A 19,212-nucleotide genomic window follows, 5' to 3' on the forward strand; every position below is an offset into this window, starting at 1 on the left:
TAGCACGGACAAAAATACACCTCGTTTTCAAGCGGGTGCTTCTCAAGTGCTTGCATCTGTTAGATCTCACCCAAAATGGTATTATCATAGGGTTATAAATAGCATCCCAGACAACTGTTTGAAGCAGCAGACTGAGTGCCACACCCGCACTGCCAGACAGGCCATATCCCCCTCCTCAGTTACTTCAGCTATTTCATCCTCTAATGACAAGCCTCCAGCTGCATCTGCTGCTAATATCCAAATTTACTTCCCATTATTTACAAATCACTGTGCATGTCTGGTGAGGGTGCTCTAGTGTGGTGTTGAAATGACAACAAGCAATGTCATGATTACTCTTCATAAGCAAATTCTAGATACCTTCAGGAGTAACAAAACTGATGTGCAGTGCTTAATGTGCTTAATGGTGTGCAGTAAAATATTAAATACAAATATTCTGAACTTCCGGGGCGACACGGTGCCGCAGCAGGTAGGTGTCGCAGTCACACATCTCCAGGGACCTGGAGGCTGTGGGTTCGATTCCTGCTCTGGGTGACTGTCTGTGATTAGTGTGGTGTGTTCTCCCTGTGTCCACGTGGGTTTCCTCTGGTTGACTGTCTGTGAGGAGTGTGGTGTGTTCTCCCTGTGTCCGCATGGGTTTCCTCCAGGTGACTGTCTGTGAGGAGTGTGGTGTGTTCTCCCTGTGTCCGCATGGGTTTCCTCCGGGTGACTGTCTGTGAGGAGTGTGGTGTGTTCTCCCTGTGTCTGCATGGGTTTCCTCCGGGTGACTGTCTGTGAGGAGTGTGGTGTGTTCTCCCTGTGTCCGCATGGGTTTCCTCCAGGTGACTGTCTGTGAGGAGTGTGGTGTGTTCTCCCTGTGTCTGCATGGGTTTCCTCCGGGTGACTGTCTGTGAGGAGTGTGGTGTGTTCTCCCTGTGTCCGCGTGGGTTTCCTCCGGGTGATTGTCTGTGAGGAGTGTGGTGTGTTCTCCCTGTGTCCGCGTGGGTTTCCTCCAGGTGACTGTCTGTGAGGAGTGTGGTGTGTTCTCTCTGTGTCCGCGTGGGTTTCCTCCGGGTGACTGTCTGTGAGGAGGTGGTGTGTTCTCTCTGTGTCCGCGTGGGTTTCCTCCGGGTGACTGTCTGTGAGGAGTTGGTGTGTTCTCTCTGTGTCCACGTGGGTTTCTTCCGGGTGACTGTCTGTGAGGAGTGTGGTGTGTTCTCCCTGTGTCTGCGTGGGTTTCCTCCGGGTGACTGTCTGTGAGGAGTGTGGTGTGTTCTCCCTGTGTCTGCATGGGTTTCCTCCGAGTGACTGTCTGTGAGGAGTGTGGTGTGTTCTCCCTGTGTCTGCGTGGGTTTCCTCCGGGTGCTCCGGTTTCCTCCCACAGTCCAAAAACACACGTTGGTAGGTGGATTGGTGACTCAAAAAAAGTGTCCATAGGTGTGAGTGAATGTGTCTGTCTGTGTTGCCCCGTGAAGGACTGGCGCCCCCTCCAGGGTGTGTGCCTTGAGCCCAGTGATTCCAGGTAGGCTCTGGACCCACCGCGACCCTGAACTGGATAAGGGTTACAGATAATGAATGAATGAATGAATGAAGAAACAAAATGTGCATAAACAAAATGAATAAACTTCATTTACAGCAGAGGGGATCTTCAAGTCAGCCAAAGTAGTCAACTTCTGTAAAGGTAATATTCTATTCATTATATTAATTCAACCCAATATATTGTGACATCCCTACATGTGATTATTTGTGTTCTATCAACACTATTTGTAATAATATGTGTAATACGTGCCAATCTAGTCGACTGTGTACAAACCACGCCCCCCCACCCCCGCCTTTTTTCTCTATCGCTATTTCTCTCACATACCACACATACACACACACGTCCCGCCCACCCACTGCCCCTCTCGTGCACGCGCGCGCGTGCGTGTGTCCTGGCTGCCCGTGAGCGCTGGGCTTCACACACACACACATGCACGCGCCCTCCACATCCTCATCCGAGGTGAGTCTCTTGTGTTATTTCTGATAATGAAGCGATTCTTATTTTGATCTGAGGGTAACACGACGATGTATATCTGGAGACGGTGTCTCTGTCAGCGTTGTGTGTTGGTCAGGGATATTCACGTCAGACAGAGTGGAGGTTTAAATTAATGCGAGCTGATGTGAAACAGGCTGCATGATGACAGTGTGCACAGAATGTCGAGTCTTGTGCATGTGTGTCCAGAAGAGAGGCGATTTGTTGCATGCTGTAAAAGCTGGTGCTGAGAAATGCCTGTGATTTAAAAGAAAAAAAAGATGTCCAACAATGGCCTTAACCTCTTACATTGACTCTGACTGGTTTAAGTAGGTTTTAAAGGTTCACTACTTTCACTTTCCCAGGGCTGAGTGGCATGTTTGCACGTTTTCATTAATATTTTACAATCCGTTCAGAAGAACTAAAGCAGTGAGGTAATGGAGTCAGTTAAAATAAAAAATATAAATGCAAATGCATATGGCACGTGTGTACTCCCTCATCCTGAAGACACTCTACTGCCAGTGCAGGTTTCTAAGGGTTGGGGATATTTGCAATGCATGGATGGCATGAGTTGTAAACACAGGCTGAGACGGAGCTGCCTTTGAGTTCGTTACGGGTTGCAGGGTTTGTTTTGTGGTTGAACTGTAACTCAGATCATTTACCTGTGCTTTGTGGCTTCATTCAAATCTGCACACTCTTGTCGTATAATACAGCGGAAGTATATTGGGCATTGCCCAGCTGACCCACTTTTTTATCCCTTCTTTGAAGACATCAGAGCTGAGTACATCAGCTCTCTCAGCTCATTTTCAGGCCTAGGGTGAGGTGCAAGATACTGAAATATTTCCTGATAGGTGATTATATGCAAGAATTGGTAGATTAAAATTTTTTCATGAGCATTTTGGTCTTAACATTGTTATATTTTTAGTACACCATAAAAGGTACACCACTGTTGTACCTTTAGTGACTTCTGCTGTACCTTTTTTTCTGAGAGTGTATCTAGAATTCCCAGTAAATGACCTAACACCGCTACTTCATTTGTGACCTGTTTATAAGGCTTTAACCTCATTATGCTATGTTGGGATTTCATCATATGACTCCATTATAGGTAATATGTCCTCCGCGCTGAGCTTGGTTTTTGATATGTCTTGGACATCCATCCATGCACCTATTCATTGTCTGTAACCCTTATCCAGTTCAGGGTCGCGGTGGGTCCAGAGCCTACCTGGAATCATTGGGCGCAAGGTGGGATTACACCCTGGAGGGGGGCGCCAGTCCTTCACAGGGCGACACACACGCACACATTCACTCACACCTACGGACACTTTTGAGTCGCCAATCCACCTACCAATGTGTGTTTTTGGACTGTGGGAGGAAACCGGAGCACCCGAGGAAACCCACGCAGACACAGGGAGAACACACCACACTCCTCACAGACAGTCACCCGGAGGAAACCCACACGGACACGGGGAGAACACACCACACTCCTCACAGACAGTCACCCGGAGGAAACCCACGCAAACACAGGGAGAACACACCACACTCCTCACAGACAGTCACCCGGAGGAAACCCACGCGGACACTGGGAGAACACACCACACTCCTCACAGACAGTCACCCGGAGGAAACCCACGCGGACACGGGGAGAACACACCACATTCCTCACAGACAGTCACCCGGAGGAAACCCACGCAGAGACAGGGAGAACACACCACACTCCTCACAGACAGTCACCCGGAGCGGGAATCGAACCCACAACCTCCAGGTCCATGGAGCTGTGTGACTGCGACACCTACCTGCTGCACATGTCTTGGACATGTTAAGCAAATTAACTCATAAGCTTGGTTTGCTTACCTCAGCTGAACACCTCAGAAGAGTGACCGACCCCCAGATGAGCACAAGCTGTTTCATAAAAACTCCTCCATGCTCAGCTGAGTATACTGAGCATTCATCTGTGGGAATGTTCACGAGGGTTATAAAACTATTATTGCTCACATAATAATGAATATGAGGTATATAGTATTCTTCTATAGGTTTACAAACTAGGTTTACAAACTTTGCATTCTGCTCTTCTAAAGTACATAAAAAATATTGGTTCAATTTATAAATCTAATCCAAACATCAGTCCAATATTAATATATTTTTTAAACAAATCTATGATGATATTGAAATGCTTCTGATGTCATTGTTCATCGCTAGTTAAAATAAACAAAGAATGTGTTGCTAGACATAAACCTTTATAGTTTATAACTTTGAAAAGATTGAAATATATTACATCACAACTTTTTGTTTCATTTTATTAAAATAGGGCAGTGAAATGCCAAATAACAAATTTGTCTGAAAAGCCTCCCCAGTGTGTGTCCCAGTGTGATTTGTGTGTCCCTCTGTCCTTGAAGTCTATGAAAATTGTCTGTTGTTAGTTATTACAAAGAGGCTCAAGTGTGGGCATATCATATCCCAGTCAGTGCCCACTTCTGCTTCCTCTTGTTACTTATTTACCGTGCCTGAAAGAACATTAGTACAATTCTAGCCAGCGTTCAGCATTCATTTGCTTCAGCTGTTGGCTCTAATAGATCCATTGCAATGGAAAAAGAGCATAGCCAACAGTCCTGTTTGTCTTTCATCGTGTGTTCTGTCCCCTGCATCACTCCTGCTTGTTAACAAGCAATTTGATCAACCTAAAGTCATCACAAAGTGTTTGGAAGTGAGCTGAAGATGGTTCCTGAGTGGTGGTCAGAATTACATTGGTACGGATGCGATTATAAGGCCTTAACAGGATTAAAGAAAGAAGCCCCCACTGCTTACTAAAGAACCGGCTTTAGATAACTGTGTAAGAGTGGGACACACTCGCTCACACGTTTCCTCCAGCTCTTATCTTGTTTTTTTTATCTTCATGCAATTTTTTTTTTTCTTGAGCTGTGGTGATGGACAGGAAGCAAATGAATTGATATAAAAAGCCTAAAAGCCTATTGCATTAAGAGAGAGAACATTGAGTAAAGAAGCTAATGTCCGTTAGCTTCCAAATACCATCAAAGTCATTACCCCATGTTAAAGTTATAGTCTATTAAATACATTCAGTTTTGAGAGAGATCACTAAATTAAGACAGGTTTCAACTCATAGTTTGTAGCGGTAAAAGACCAAAACCATTACCGTTAAACATTTATGTTGGCAGTGTAACAATGTCCTTAAAGTACATTTCTTCTGAAGAAATATTGTTCAAACTAAAGCATTCTCTATATAGAATATCAGTGTGTGCATGTATTTCTGTCATTAGAATGAGTTAACAACCTAGTTTGACTCAAGTGCAAGTTTAATAAGATGTTTTTACAAGATTATTTTCCAGTTTCCTGAACAATATTGCGCTAAAATTAGCAAACGTGCATATTCTCAGGACGTAACCTCTGAACTTCTGTCTTTAAATAATGTCATATATGCAGTGTGTAGATTACAGTAATGTGGCCTTTGGTACCTCCATCCACAAAAAGAAAAGATGTCTGCTGCCTGTGTGGGGAGAAAAAAACAATCAGCTAAGAGAGCTTACACTGCATGTTAGCAATGTTAGCCTCAAAGCTCCAGTGCAATACCAACCAAGTCCACACTTGAGTTAGCTCTAAATCTCCAAGGAGCTGTGAATTGTTCCAGAAATAAATTGCTCACATTTACAATTACAGAACTTCATAGACGTTATTAGCAAATCATTTATGATAGCCACAAAATAATAATGAATAAGTACTCTTAATTATCATTAGATGTCTTAATGATTCTTAGTGTTTTTAAAGGGGAACTCGTAGAGATTTTTGTGATTAAGTGTTTGAAATTTAATTAAAGCCTTTGTGAGTGGTCTTGATGAAAATGGTTAATTGAAGAGTAAGTTACTTGTCAGATTTCTTTACACTGGTGTTGGTAGAGACCAAGGGTTGTGATTGTTACAGTGCAAAAAGTGTAATTTTAAGTAAGCTTAAAGTTGAGTTTGAGCTGAGAAAATATGGTTAAAAGCCCGTGAAAGGCGTGGTATGTTCTCCCTGTGCCTGTGTGGGTTTCCACAAGCTAAAAGCACATGTTGGTAGGTGGATTGGTTGTGCTTCACTGTATATATGTGTGAGTGTTTGAGTGACTTGAGTGTGTGATACCTTGTCCAGGGTGTGTTCTTACCTTGTTCCCAATGATTCCAGGTGGGCTCCAATCCCACCACGATCCTGAACAGAATGAATTGGTTAGAGAAAATGAATGAATGGCATAAATATACCTACGTATACATATTTTATGTAATACATTTCTGTGGGGAGGCTTTAAGGACACTTCAGGAAGTTGGTTACTCTCACCATTATTTGTTTAAGTTGTTTTTCTACAATTAGGAATTTCACATCAAAACAGTGGGAGTCATTTTGCATATATCTTAGTTATGTAACTATGCAACATTTGAAAAATCTCTTCCTATATTTTCACTAAATTATGTGTATAAAGTCGCTGTAATCGATTGCGAAGCTTTTTGAAGTCCAATCTTAACAACTGTGAGACTACTGCTATTGGCAGACTGAGTTGGATTTAGCCCTGCATTTGTGGTTTACTTTTCCACTCACAGCCAACACAGTTTCTTCATTCCTTTCTCTTCAGCAATTTGCTCTCTAGAATATTCAGCACAGAATCAGGTTTCTGTGAAGGGCATTGAGCTGTTTTTATCAAACAGATGTAGAATATTTCCAGAGTGTTTTATCTGTGGAACAGACTCCATCAAGGCTCAGTAAAAAGGGAGGACTGTCAACTGTCTCAGGTTTGCCCTCTTTGGCATATAATTAAAATCCAAATGGCACTGTCTGCTAAGACTACGATCTGAGATTCATTCATTCATTCGTTCATCTACCCCAGGCCCTGTGGCCTAAATCCCTCTCCATGTTTAACCAAGACATACAGTCCTTCCATTACACTTTCAGTGAAAATCCAGCACAAACTTGAGCTTAGTTGAAGTGCATGTTCCTTTGTCCTATCACAACCCACAGCTTTGCCAGTAAAAATCAATCTTTTTTTTCATCTGTTCTAATCCACTGGGGGAAAACGTGCAGTGGAGCAGAAGTTTAAATGACCCGAGCTCCAGGTTAACTGTCAGCTTCAGTACAGTACGCCTGCGGGAGGAGTGTAATCCTCTGTGCAGAAGGGAAGAGCCGTGTGCTGTAATGTGTTTTGGTTGCATTGTCAGCATGGTCACATGCTAATGTGGGTCTTTAGGTCTACATGGCTTCTCTGGAGACAGGAATCTATATTTAAAGTAATGTGTGTACGCAAACAACTGAACCGTGCTGTATGTGTTTTTTATACACATTATGGTGATGTTTGTCATTGCAGTGATAAATTATGTTAATGTGCTTTTTGGAGCACATTATAACATCGTTGTCCAATTAAAAGCACGAGAAGGACAAAACCTTCTTAACTTTCAATGGAAATTTAATTCCAAGACATGTCTATTGGTCTATTCATCATGAAAAATTGTGTTCAAATTATGTATTTAATTAAAACTCCACAAAAATAGAGATGCATGTTTTTAACTGGGCATCGATGATATGTAGGCGTGGGTTTCCTCCGGGTGACTGTCTGTGAGGAGTGTGGTGTGTTCTCCCTGTGTCTGTGTGGGTTTCCTCCGGGTGACTGTCTGTGAGGAGTGTGGTGTGTTCTCCCTGTGTCTGTGTGGGTTTCCTCCGGGTGACTGTCTGTGAGGAGTGTGGTGTGTTCTCCCTGTGTCTGTGTGGGTTTTCTCCGGGTGACTGTCTGTGAGGAGTGTGGTGTGTTCTCCCTGTGTCTGTGTGGGTTTTCTCCGGGTGACTGTCTGTGAGGAGTGTGGTGTGTTCTCCCTGTGTCTGTGTGGGTTTCCTCCGGGTGACTGTCTGTGAGGAGTGTGGTGTGTTCTCCCTGTGTCTGCGTGGGTTTCCTCCGGGCGACTGTCTGTGAGGAGTGTGGTGTGTTCTCCCTGTGTCCGCGTGGGTTTCCTCCGGGTGACTGTCTGTGAGGAATGTGGTGTGTTCTCCCTGTGTCCGCGTGGGTTTCCTCCGGGTGACTGTCTGTGAGGACTGTGGTGTGTTCTCCCTGTGTCTGCGTGGGCTTCCTCCGGGTGACTGTCTGTGAGGAGTGTGGTGTGTTCTCCCTGTGTCTGCGTGGGCTTCCTCCGGGTGACTGTCTGTGAGGAGTGTGGTGTGTTCTCCCTGTGTCTGCGTGGGTTTCCTCCGGGTGACTGTCTGTGAGGAGTGTGGTGTGTTCTCCCTGTGTCTGTGTGGGTTTTCTCCGGGTGACTGTCTGTGAGGAGTGTGGTGTGTTCTCCCTGTGTCTGTGTGGGTTTTCTCCGGGTGACTGTCTGTGAGGAGTGTGGTGTGTTCTCCCTGTGTCTGTGTGGGTTTCCTCCGGGTGACTGTCTGTGAGGAGTGTGGTGTGTTCTCCCTGTGTCTGCGTGGGTTTCCTCCGGGCGACTGTCTGTGAGGAGTGTGGTGTGTTCTCCCTGTGTCCGCGTGGGTTTCCTCCGGGTGACTGTCTGTGAGGAATGTGGTGTGTTCTCCCTGTGTCCGCGTGGGTTTCCTCCGGGTGACTGTCTGTGAGGACTGTGGTGTGTTCTCCCTGTGTCTGCGTGGGTTTCCTCCGGGTGACTGTCTGTGAGGAGTGTGGTGTGTTCTCCCTGTGTCTGCGTGGGTTTCCTCCGGGTGACTGTCTGTGAGGAGTGTGGTGTGTTCTCCCTGTGTCTGCGTGGGTTTCCTCCGGGTGACTGTCTGTGAGGAGTGTGGTGTGTTCTCCCTGTGTCTGCGTGGGTTTCCTCCGGGTGACTGTCTGTGAGGAGTGTGGTGTGTTCTCCCTGTGTCTGCGTGGGTTTTCTCCGGGTGACTGTCTGTGAGGAGTGTGGTGTGTTCTCCCTGTGTCTGCGTGGGTTTCCTCCGGGTGACTGTCTGTGAGGAGTGTGGTGTGTTCTTACTGTGTGCTTACAGATAATGAATGAATGAATGTTATTTTATTCTTAACTGTTGTATCCTTGCTCGTTCAGGTTGAAATCATACAGAGTGTGATTAGCCCATACTTAAGCCCAGAATGACTATTATAGTGTGGTACAAGGCAGGGTAACCAACCAGGACATGGGTCATATTTATGTAAGAATTATAGATAAGGTTACCATTAAATCACCATTTAATTGTTCAGGGGGAAGCAAGGCTGGAAGTAATGCATCCTATAAACCATCCTGATTCTTATGTTGTTCTGTGTGTAATCACGTGCTGATCTGCTGTAAGGTGACTTTGGCTGGTGTTAGGCCTCAGCCTGAATGTGCAATGTCATTGGGGACTCTCTTGTCTCTTTTGACCCCTTATACCATTATCCATTATCTACTCCCCATTTCTCCTCCAAAGCACACGTGAAGGTCATATCAACATTTCCACAGCCTCAGAACACAGCATTTTTTAAGTTATTTTATTATTACTTTTTTAATTGTAAGGTTAATAAAGTGGCCTCTAAATCTGGTCATTTTTGAGGCTGATATGCACGTGAGCTTAGTGAAATGTCAGATTAATGTGGAACTTATGTACCATTCTCCCTCAAGGGGACTTCTCTTTTGGGAAAGTACACCCAACAGAAATGAAGCAATTAAATGCTTATCTGTTGGCAGTACTCAAAGGACGCTGTCTTTCACATTTTCAGTAGTGCACTGAAGTACTAACTGTGATATGACAGAGTGCCTCTTGTCTTCACTGATGTGAATTAATTGCACTTGATGACCGGACTATTTCAAATATATATCTTGGGATGTTTTATCTTGAGTAAACTAACTTCATCTAAACCACTCATACCCTGTTCTATTTTACCCAGCAACACACACTGCTCTGAAATGCTAATTATGTGAGGTTTTACAAGCTCATGTATGTTAAGCTCCTGCGGGAGTGAGAAAAGCCCTAGCAAATCATCTGCCTTTTATTTAAGACCCAGTGGCCATGCTCCTCCCTGACTGCAGTGGAAATTACCCACACCCTATGGAAAAAGCTGCCATGTGTCTGTAGCTTTTACGCAGCCAATGAGAGATGACTGCTTAATATAGCATGATGCTGCACCTGGATATCTCTGCGTGATGCTCCTGCTCTCTTGCAATGCCTTGCATTTTCATATGCAGTGGAGGGGAGGGCCGTTTTTTCTTCCCTCCCCCATCCCTCACACAGAAATGCTGCAATGCGTCGCGCAGCTCCAAGACTGGGTCAGTGTAACGCGGCTGGCGGCAGTTGCTCGCTCGCCATCTCCATGGCAACAGCCAATAGATTTGCATGCAGCAGCTTTGCAAAATTGTTTTGGTTGCTTGGAATTTAACAGGCCTGGGAGATTAAGGAGGTCTTGCACATTGGCGCTGCAATAAATACCAAGTGTGATTCACAATAGAAATGAAGTCTGTAGGAGTGATGTTTGCGTACAGATCTTACTGTAATCTTTATCATTAAAAATTCCACTACAAGCTTGTTATATGACGTAGTTTGAATATATATCTTTCTAGGTTTCGTGTGTCTTTGCGGTCTTGCATCAATTGTGTGTTCAACACAAGCCATGTACCCATATAATCTCTGTGATATTTATTTTACAGTTATAACAACTCCCTTCTCCCATCTGCAGGACAAAGACTTCTGCAATACAAGAGTGATGTCCTTGAGACAGTTGTGTTGGTGAATCCATCTGAGAACAATATCGCAATAGAGGTAATAGAAGTGGTTCATATACAGCTTCAGTCTTGGCGAGTACAGAGTTAAAATGTTTATATTGCTGAGTCGCAGGCCTTTAAATAATAAATGCTTAAAACTGCAGTCATCGTTTTTATCCTCTCTAACAGATCAGAACCCTGCTCTGTGAGTCCGCCAGACACAAGCTATTGGTTCTATGTGGTCAGAGCTCTGACCAAGGTGGTGACATCATCCTTCAAAGTGGTGTCTTTGGCTGGAAGAACTTTTCTGATATCATCACAAGTCAAAGAGTAAGCATGTATGCTTTTACACAAATTTTGAACTCCTTAAACCCTGAATGACTGGATATATATAGAGTACTGTGCAGAAATCTTAGGCACCTACATGAGTAAGCGTGGTCCTTACATAAAGTTATATATAATCACAGTAAATACAACAAAATTATAATATAAAACATATAAGAAATATTAGATCATTAGGTTTCCATAAAGTAGTGGGTGGGAGTGAGTTTGAAGAACAATGTTTTGTTCAAATGCTCCTTGATTTGCATGAATTTGTTAAATCCACAGCACACATTATTCATTCATTCATTCATTCATTATCTGTAAGCGCTTATCCAATTCAGGGTCGCGGTGGGTCCAGAGCCTACCTGGAATCATTGGGCGCGAGGCGGGAATTCACCCTGGAGGGGGCGCCAGTCCTTCACAGGGCAACACAGACTACCTGCTGCGCCACCGTGCCGCCCCCACATTATTTAAAATCATTATTTATTCACCGCTAAAACTAGGTAATGGATGATAACCTCAAATAATACGGAGTCCAAGAGGAGAGATTTGGAAAAAGTTAAACAACAATTTCACACACAGAGGATCACACTGGAATAATGTTATTGGGTTTTATTCTATTGTTGGGTGTTATTTGTTGTTTGTTTGTTTGTTTTTTAGCAAATAAACACTTACTGTTCAGATAAATAGCTTTTTAAATGTCATAATCTCTGGTTCCTATAACTTTTGCACAGTACTGCTGTATGTATATATATATATATACGAATTAATATACGAATTAATAATGAATTAATTTTGTGTGTGTGTATATATATATATATATATATATATATATATATATATATATATATATATATACACTCAAAGTTAATTCATTATTAATTCGTCATTAACTCATTAATTCCCACTTTGATTTGCTTTTAGTAAAAGAAAAGTGTAACTTTGTAACTTTTTGTTCATTAAAAATGTATCATTTTAACACTGTATCTAAGTGTCATCTAATTACAAAATAGTCAAAAGTGTAATTGATTCAACCTTTTTGATTTTCCCTTTTATTTTGTAGATTAAAGACTTCCTGGGCCAGTCAGCTCCAGGAGAGCCAGCGTGTCTGACTGTGTGCTGTGCAGCGGAGGGAGCCTGGAGCTCCCTGGAGCTCAATCCGGAGCAGTATCTGCTGGACATTCGACTGAACCCTGACCCTGTGCTGCCTGAGATGGAGGGCGTGACAGAGTTTACGGAGTACGTCTCAGAGACGGTGGACGTCCCCTCTCCTTTTGAGCTGCTGGAGCCTCCCACCTCAGGAGGGTTTCTGAAATTGTCCAAGCCATGCTGCTACATCTTCCCTGGAGGAAGGGGCGATTCCGCCCTGTTTGCAGTCAATGGCTTCAATATTTTGATTGATGGCGGCTCAGATCGCAAGTCCTGTTTCTGGAAGCTGGTGCGACACTTGGATCGGATAGATTCTGTTCTCCTTACCCACATTGGAGCAGACAATCTTGCTGGAATTAATGGACTGTTGCAGAGGAAAATTGCGGAGCAGGAGGAGGAACCATCCCAAGGCTCCAATGCCTACGGAGAATGGATGAAAAACCTGATCTCACCTGAGCTTGGTGTGGTGTTCTTTAACGTTCCAGAAAAGCTAAAGATGTCAGAACCAACGCTGAAAGTGAAAAGGAGCATAGAAGAGGCCTCTTTGACTTTGCAGTACCTCAGCAAACTTGGTATCAGGCCGGAGCCTCTCTGTCGAGTTGTTAGCAACACAATCGAGCCCGTCACACTTTTTCACAAACTGGGGGTTGGCAAGTTAGACATGTACATCCTTAACCCTGTCAAGGACAGTAAGGAAATGCAGTTCTTTATGCAGAAGTGGGCAGGTAACAGCAAGGCGAAAACCGGTATCATCTTGGCAAATGGAAAAGAGGGGGAAATATCTGTTCCTTACCTCACATCAGTAACAGCCCTTGTTGTCTGGGTTCCTGCCAGCCCCACTGAGAAGATTGTGAGGGTGCTGTTTCCAGGAAATGCCCCACAGAACAAAATTTTTGAGGGCCTGGAAAAGCTGAGGCATCTTGACTTTTTGCGCTATCCAGTGGCAACTCAGAAAGACATATCGGCCGGAGCTCCCCCTCCAGTCATTAAACAAACAAAACTGAAACCGAGGACCGATAGCAAGGAAAGCCTCAAATCCTCACCCAAAATGCATGCCACCACTAAAGCAAGCAAAAAAGAGGCAAATGAAGACATCGAATCCAAGAGTGACTCCATAAAGGAGAACAAAGTTGAAAAGAAGCCGAAGAAGTTGAAGGAGAGTGTTTCAAGTCCCAAACCCGTGAAAGCCCGTACAGACACAGTGAAGGCAGAGAAAAAGAAATTGTTGAGAGAAAAATCTCCTAAAAAGCAGGACAAAGATAAGGTGGCCAAAATGGAGGAAAAGAAAGACAAAGAAAAGAAAGAGATTAAGAAGGAAAAGAGGGAGGTGAAATCTGTGAAAAAAGATGACAACAAAGAATCCAAATTGAAAGAAGAAAAGAAGACAGATTCAAGTAAACCAGAGTTAAGGAAAATCACTAAACCTGACCTGAAGCCTTTCACACCTGAAGTCAGGAAGACCCTGAACAAAGCAAAGGTTCAAACAAAGCCAAAGATGGAAAAAACAAAAGCAGCCAAGGAGCAAGAGAACAGACCTGCTGCGCAACAGGTTGCTAAGAAGAAACAGGAAAACGACAGATCCTTGGTTTCATCCCCAGAGGACCTTACCAAGGATTTTGAAGCACTGAGACAAGAAGAGATGTCCAAGAGCAAATTGCTACCAAATATTCAATCTTCAACTTTCAACGACACAAAAGTCCCTCATATCGAGTCCCCCGACGAAGGAATAACCACTACTGATGTCGAAACCGAATCCCCTCATGAGGAAAAGCAGCTGTATTCAGCAAAGACAAGTAAATCCCCAACAAAGAGTGATGAGAAATTTGAGGATGAAGGTGCTGGTATGGAGGATGACAATGAGGAGTACAACACAGAGACCAAGACAGCAGAAGTTTCACATGTCATTGGCAAGGCAGATGAGAAGAAATGGCCAGACATGACGGACAAACAAGTGGATTTCGGAAAGACCACAAAAAAGAGTGAAAGTGAGGAGGAAGAGGATGTTATTGAGAAGGCAGAGTTGGAGGAAGCAGAGGATATAGTTCATGAGGATGAGCTGAAATACAAATCTGAGGCGGCTAAGAAAGAAAAACTTGACAAGGACTGGGACTCCAAACAGAGTGAAACAAAATCGGCCAAACCTGTCGTGGCTGCCGAGCATATTTCGTTTATCCAAGACGAGACCATTCCTGGATATTCCGAGACTGAACAGACCATTTCTGATGAGGAGATCCATGACGATGCAGAAGATAGGATCCCACATCTCCGTTACGATGTCGGCTCATATGACATTTCTGTCCCTAGTGAGACTGGCTGCTTTGACACCATCCATGGTGTAAAAGAGATGAAACCACCAACAATATCGGTTGCGTCTGATCTCACTGTAAAAGGAAGTAGCGTGGGCCAAGAGCCAGCTTTATCTGCATTTGCCTCAAATATTATTGCAGCACCGCTGGCAGAAGAGGAACATATATCTTCTGCCACTTCCATTACAGAGTATGATAAGTTATCTTCATTCGCAACATCTGTCACTGAGGATCAGTCTATTGCATCTGTGACAGCGCCTCCAACTGAGGACGCAGGGAAAAACTCCTTACTTTTGGATACCATCAACAGTATACCGTCATCCAGCCGCACTGAAGGAAAGGAATATTTACACTCAGCTGGCACAATCTCTCCAACGTCATCTTTAGAGGAAGACAAGTGCTTCAAGTCACCTCCATCCGAAGAATACCAGCCCGTTGTTCCTGAACTGGAGGCTCTTTCGAAGCCTACCACTCAGGTACATGAAGAAGATGAAGAAGATGAAGAGGAGGATGAGGACCAGACGCCCAATATCGATGTGCCTCTTGGAAAGTTGCATGAAGGCTATGCGTCTGCTGCAATGCAAGACCAAGAACAAGGATTTGATAAGTCTCCCTCCTCAATGGCACCTCTTTCCTCACCTTTCTCACAAGTAAAGGATGATAAAATGACCTGTCTTTCTCAGGTTGAGCCCACTAAGGCAGAAGTTGCTGAAAAACCTCTACCTTCTGCAACCAATTTCTCCAGCACACCGGAAACAAGTGCTACTTCAGAACCAGAAGGGAGATGTCTGAGTCCAGATGAAAGCACTATGAGAATGGCTTCACCTACACAGTCAGGTCCTACCAGCAGTGGCTATTCGCCTACCGAGGAAAAGGCACAGAAGTCAATAACCATGGAGAAAGAGGACCAAATGGACAAGGACACAAAACATGAAACAGTCCCCTTAATTGATGCTAATGAAAAGACTTCTGTGAAAATTACAGAGGATGAATGTGACCCATTCAAAAAGGGCTTCTCAAGCACTCGGGCAACTTTTGATGATTCAGGTGAAGAAGAAGATGAGGAGGAGGAGGAAGAGGAGGTGGAGGAAGATGAAGAAGCAGAGGAAAATGATTATTATAAGGAGGAAGGTTTGAAGACTTGCGGTAAAACTAAATACAAGGAAGAGAGGGAGAGCACATTCCTTGATGAGGAATTCACATGTGAGCCTCAGTCTCTAAAAGAGGAGAAGCTGTCTGGAAAAGAGAAAGAGGAAACGGAGAAGGAAGATAAACCACAAGACATGACGCACTTGGAGAAAGAACGCAAAGTCCAGATGCTTGGCTTTGAGGAGGAGGAAGATAGTGAAACTGAGGATTGCACTTACTCGACTGTGAAAGGGTCTCAGGGCAAGTTAGACTCAGTGTCAGTAGGCCAAGGCAAAAAAGATGTGTTATATTCAGAGGGAGATGACACAACAGCAACCTCCAAAGACGCCGATAAAAGCGTACACTTCAACTTGTACTCCTTCCCTGAACGCGAAAAGGGTCCTAAGGATGAGTATATGCGGGAAGTAAGGCAAGATACACCTTATGTAGGGAAGACTTTTACCTACTCTGATACGTATGACAGCAAATCTAGTTCAGTGGATAGTTCATACTCTCCCAAATTAACAAAGGACTTCATGGACAAATTTGATGAGAATGAAAGCATTGAGAAGGAGGCAGACAAAAAAGATTCCACATATAGTACCAGTTCATTCGAAATGACAAATGACTCACCTTTTGAGCAATCTCTAAAGGAAGTGTCGTCAGCTTCGTACAGTGAAACTAAAACCATGTATGGGGCATCGTATATGAGTGACGTTTCAGAGGGAAAATCTACAGAACAGCTGGCTAAAGTTGAACCGGAGACAGCTGAAAAATCCCCACGTTCCTTCTCGCCAGTAAGAGACCCCTTTTCTGTTAAATTTGATGAGCCCACTGTCATCGGAAAGACAGAAGTCAGTGCCCCAGCATCCAATGATTTTCTAGATGACTTCACTGCTTCTGGCTTTTCTGCAAAAAGTAGCGGTCCAGCTCAGTCTTTAAGCAGTGCACAGGGAGCGATTGCAAAAGACATGAAGATGCTTGCACATGGAGAGGATGATGATGACGAAGAGGAGGAGGAGGAGGAAGAGGAGGACGATGACGAAGATGAAGACGATGATGAAATGTACGGAAGACGTGTTAGTGATAGTGACCAGGAGAAAGGTGCCAAAGACAGATCAGAGAAAGAATTCAATCCATTTAGTGGTGTCTCCAGCACAGTGTCTCCTCCATTTAAGGAGGGAAAGAAGGACACCTTCCAAGACTTTGGCCTGAGCACAGAGAGTTTTGGCAAACCCCCCGCCCCTGCTCCTTTTGAATCCACTGTAAGTCACAAAAGTCCTGAGGAAGCTTTCAGCGTGACTAAAGATGAAGCCTCCTCACTACTGTCCAGCAGCCACATGACAACATACACATCAGGATATGAATATTCTTATGGTGAGGAGAAAGATGCATTCCCATCTAACCAGTTTGAGGGGAAGGTCCAAACCGAAGACAGCTTTGACAAGTCTTACTTACCCCTCTCTACAAAGTCAAGTGAGGATAAATTTCATGATGAGAAAGATGTTGAATTTGAGAAGCAAAAAACACCAGATGTTGTAGCTAAAAAGCCAGGAGACTCAGTCTCACCAGGTTTCAATTATGCAACAACAACCGCCACTGCGTATTCCTCCTCCTCCTCCTACAGCCACTCTTCTTCTGCCTCTGCTTCTCTCTCCACCAGCCGCCAGTTTGGAGACGAACTAGAGACTCCGGCAAGTGGCGGCTATGAATATTCATCCTTTAAAGATGAGCATTCACTCGTGATGGATTCCCCATTCTCCAGTTCCAGTGGACTGGTTAAAGATGAGTATTTAGAAGTGTCTGAGAAGCTGACGCCCGCCACTACAACGGCAGAGTCGACTTCTAGCCTTGCGAGGTTTTCTCCATTGTCACCGTTTGAGGAGATAAAACCCTTCCCTACTCACTCAGTCCCCTCTACAGATGATAAGAGAGAAGAAGTCGCCAGCTCTGCCAGTGGTACTTTGGACAAGGGTCCCCAGGGTGCATGCTTTTACAAGCCAGAATGGGGGGATGATACGAATTTGCAGGCTGAATATGGAGCTACTGGGCCTTACAGTCCTCCATCCCAGTCTGTTGATAAGGACCCCTTGACAAAAGATCTGTTTGCTGCTTCTTTAACGCCTCGTGGTGATGCCACTGAGAAACAGTATTATGAAGACACAGAGAGTAGTGAAGAAGAAGATGATTACATGTGTGAAAGATCTCCATTCACAGCTGTCCAAGCAGACAAGAAAGATAACCCTTTTTCCTTGACGGAACAGTTAACTATGGACACGACTGCCAGTAAGGTAGGCACACTGCCAGATGTGCTTACCTATAGTTCTTCAAAGCCAGAGACTGCAAACGGTCCTGCAGAAATGAGCATGGTAGCACCAGACGGCTTTGGTGGAGCTAGCAAGACAACAACAGCAAGCCTGTTGAAAAGTGAAGTGAAAAGTGAGGAATATGAAGCTGGCAAGATTAGGAATCCTTTCGAATGGGAAATGATGCAGCAAAGAGGCATTTATCCAGGGGCTTCACCACCTCACTATCGTCATGAGGATGAGTATGAAGAAGAAGAAGAAATGGAACCGGAGCATCCACCCCGTCCTCTTTCCCTTGCATCCGCTGACCAGTCCTTCCAGTCCTCTTATTATAAAGAAGACTCAGGCAGGCAAGATGACTCAGATCACCCTCCTGACGTGTGTATGGGTGCCAGCCCCTTCTCCTCTTCGGCATCGCCAGGTTACTCGTCCTCAGAGTACAAGCAAAGGAAAGGAGACACCTCTCCCTCGTTTATCAACCCAAACCTCTGCCAGCTGTCCAGTGATGAGGAGGATGAGGATGAGCACAGCCAGGATTTTGACCAGCAGCAGCCTGCAGGCAAGACAAGATATCACACCCAACCTCACCATCATTCACACAGGGAGGACAGCGAATCACAGCACCTTTCTGGAGCCGCGGCTGCAGGGATCGGTCTAGCGGGAGAGGACACGCCCCCGACGTCTGTCAGCGAATCCCTGCCCTCGCAGACAGATTCCGATGTTCCGCCGGGAACCGAAGAGTGCCCTTCCATCACGGCGGAGGGAAACGTAGAATCAGATGAGGATGCAGATTACCTCCCTGTAGATAAGTCATCCGGAGCTTACGGTGGAAAACATTACTCATCTAGGTCTTCAGAGAAAAACCACGATCCACTGCCCTCGCCCATGAGGGATCCAGCCCCCTTTCCGCCTCACCCCGACGTATGCATGGTAGACCCAGAGGCACTCTCCAGTCTTACAGACAAACCCCTCAAGAAAGATCCTAAGGCGAAAGGCCTGCGTAAGTCAAAGTCAAAGTCTCCTGGCAGGAAGGCGGACGCCAGAAGTAAAAGATCCCCATCAAAGGACACTTCTCCTCGCACCACATCCCTGAAGAAGAAGGACATTGACGATGATGTGTCCAGGTCCAGTCACAACACAGGCAGAGGACTAGTCAATGGGATTAAAAGCATGTCAGGTATGTGTTTGGACGAGTAATTCAAGACACCTGTTTTATGAAATCAGATTTGATCAAAACACAATTAACATCTGTATTTGTGGCATAATCAGTCACTAAGGGATAACAGCTAGGTGTGCTGACCTAGTGTGTGTTGATTGGTGGGGGTTGTTTGAAAACACTTGGTGTTGAAACAGTACAACTGTTGCAAATATCT

General features: G+C 44.7%; 2 protein-coding genes across 6 annotated transcripts in view; one reads left to right on the forward strand and one right to left on the reverse strand.

The window, feature by feature from the left end:
• LOC136677469 (microtubule-associated protein 1A-like) overlaps positions 1-19,212 on the forward strand; it is a 48,080-nt gene that overhangs the window by 16,120 nt on the left and 12,748 nt on the right. For both annotated transcript variants that reach the window (XM_066655014.1, XM_066655013.1), the window contains exons 3-5: positions 10,602-10,684; positions 10,816-10,956; positions 12,014-19,016. In XM_066655014.1, coding sequence (XP_066511111.1) covers positions 10,602-10,684; positions 10,816-10,956; positions 12,014-19,016 — 7,227 coding nt within the window. The remainder of the gene's footprint in view (positions 1-10,601; positions 10,685-10,815; positions 10,957-12,013; positions 19,017-19,212) is intronic.
• LOC136677470 (inositol hexakisphosphate and diphosphoinositol-pentakisphosphate kinase 2-like) overlaps positions 5,300-19,212 on the reverse strand; it is a 54,950-nt gene continuing 41,037 nt past the window's right edge. For all 4 annotated transcript variants that reach the window (XM_066655019.1, XM_066655015.1, XM_066655018.1 and 1 more), the window contains 2 exons: positions 6,138-6,181; positions 5,300-5,486 (listed from right to left, as the gene is read on the reverse strand). In XM_066655019.1, the coding sequence (XP_066511116.1) occupies positions 5,411-5,486; positions 6,138-6,181 (120 nt within the window). In that variant the 3' untranslated portion in view covers positions 5,300-5,410. The remainder of the gene's footprint in view (positions 5,487-6,137; positions 6,182-19,212) is intronic.

The sequence above is a fragment of the Hoplias malabaricus genome, chromosome X2 (genome assembly GCF_029633855.1).
Source record: "Hoplias malabaricus isolate fHopMal1 chromosome X2, fHopMal1.hap1, whole genome shotgun sequence".
In the NCBI taxonomy this organism is placed as follows: domain Eukaryota; kingdom Metazoa; phylum Chordata; class Actinopteri; order Characiformes; family Erythrinidae; genus Hoplias; species Hoplias malabaricus.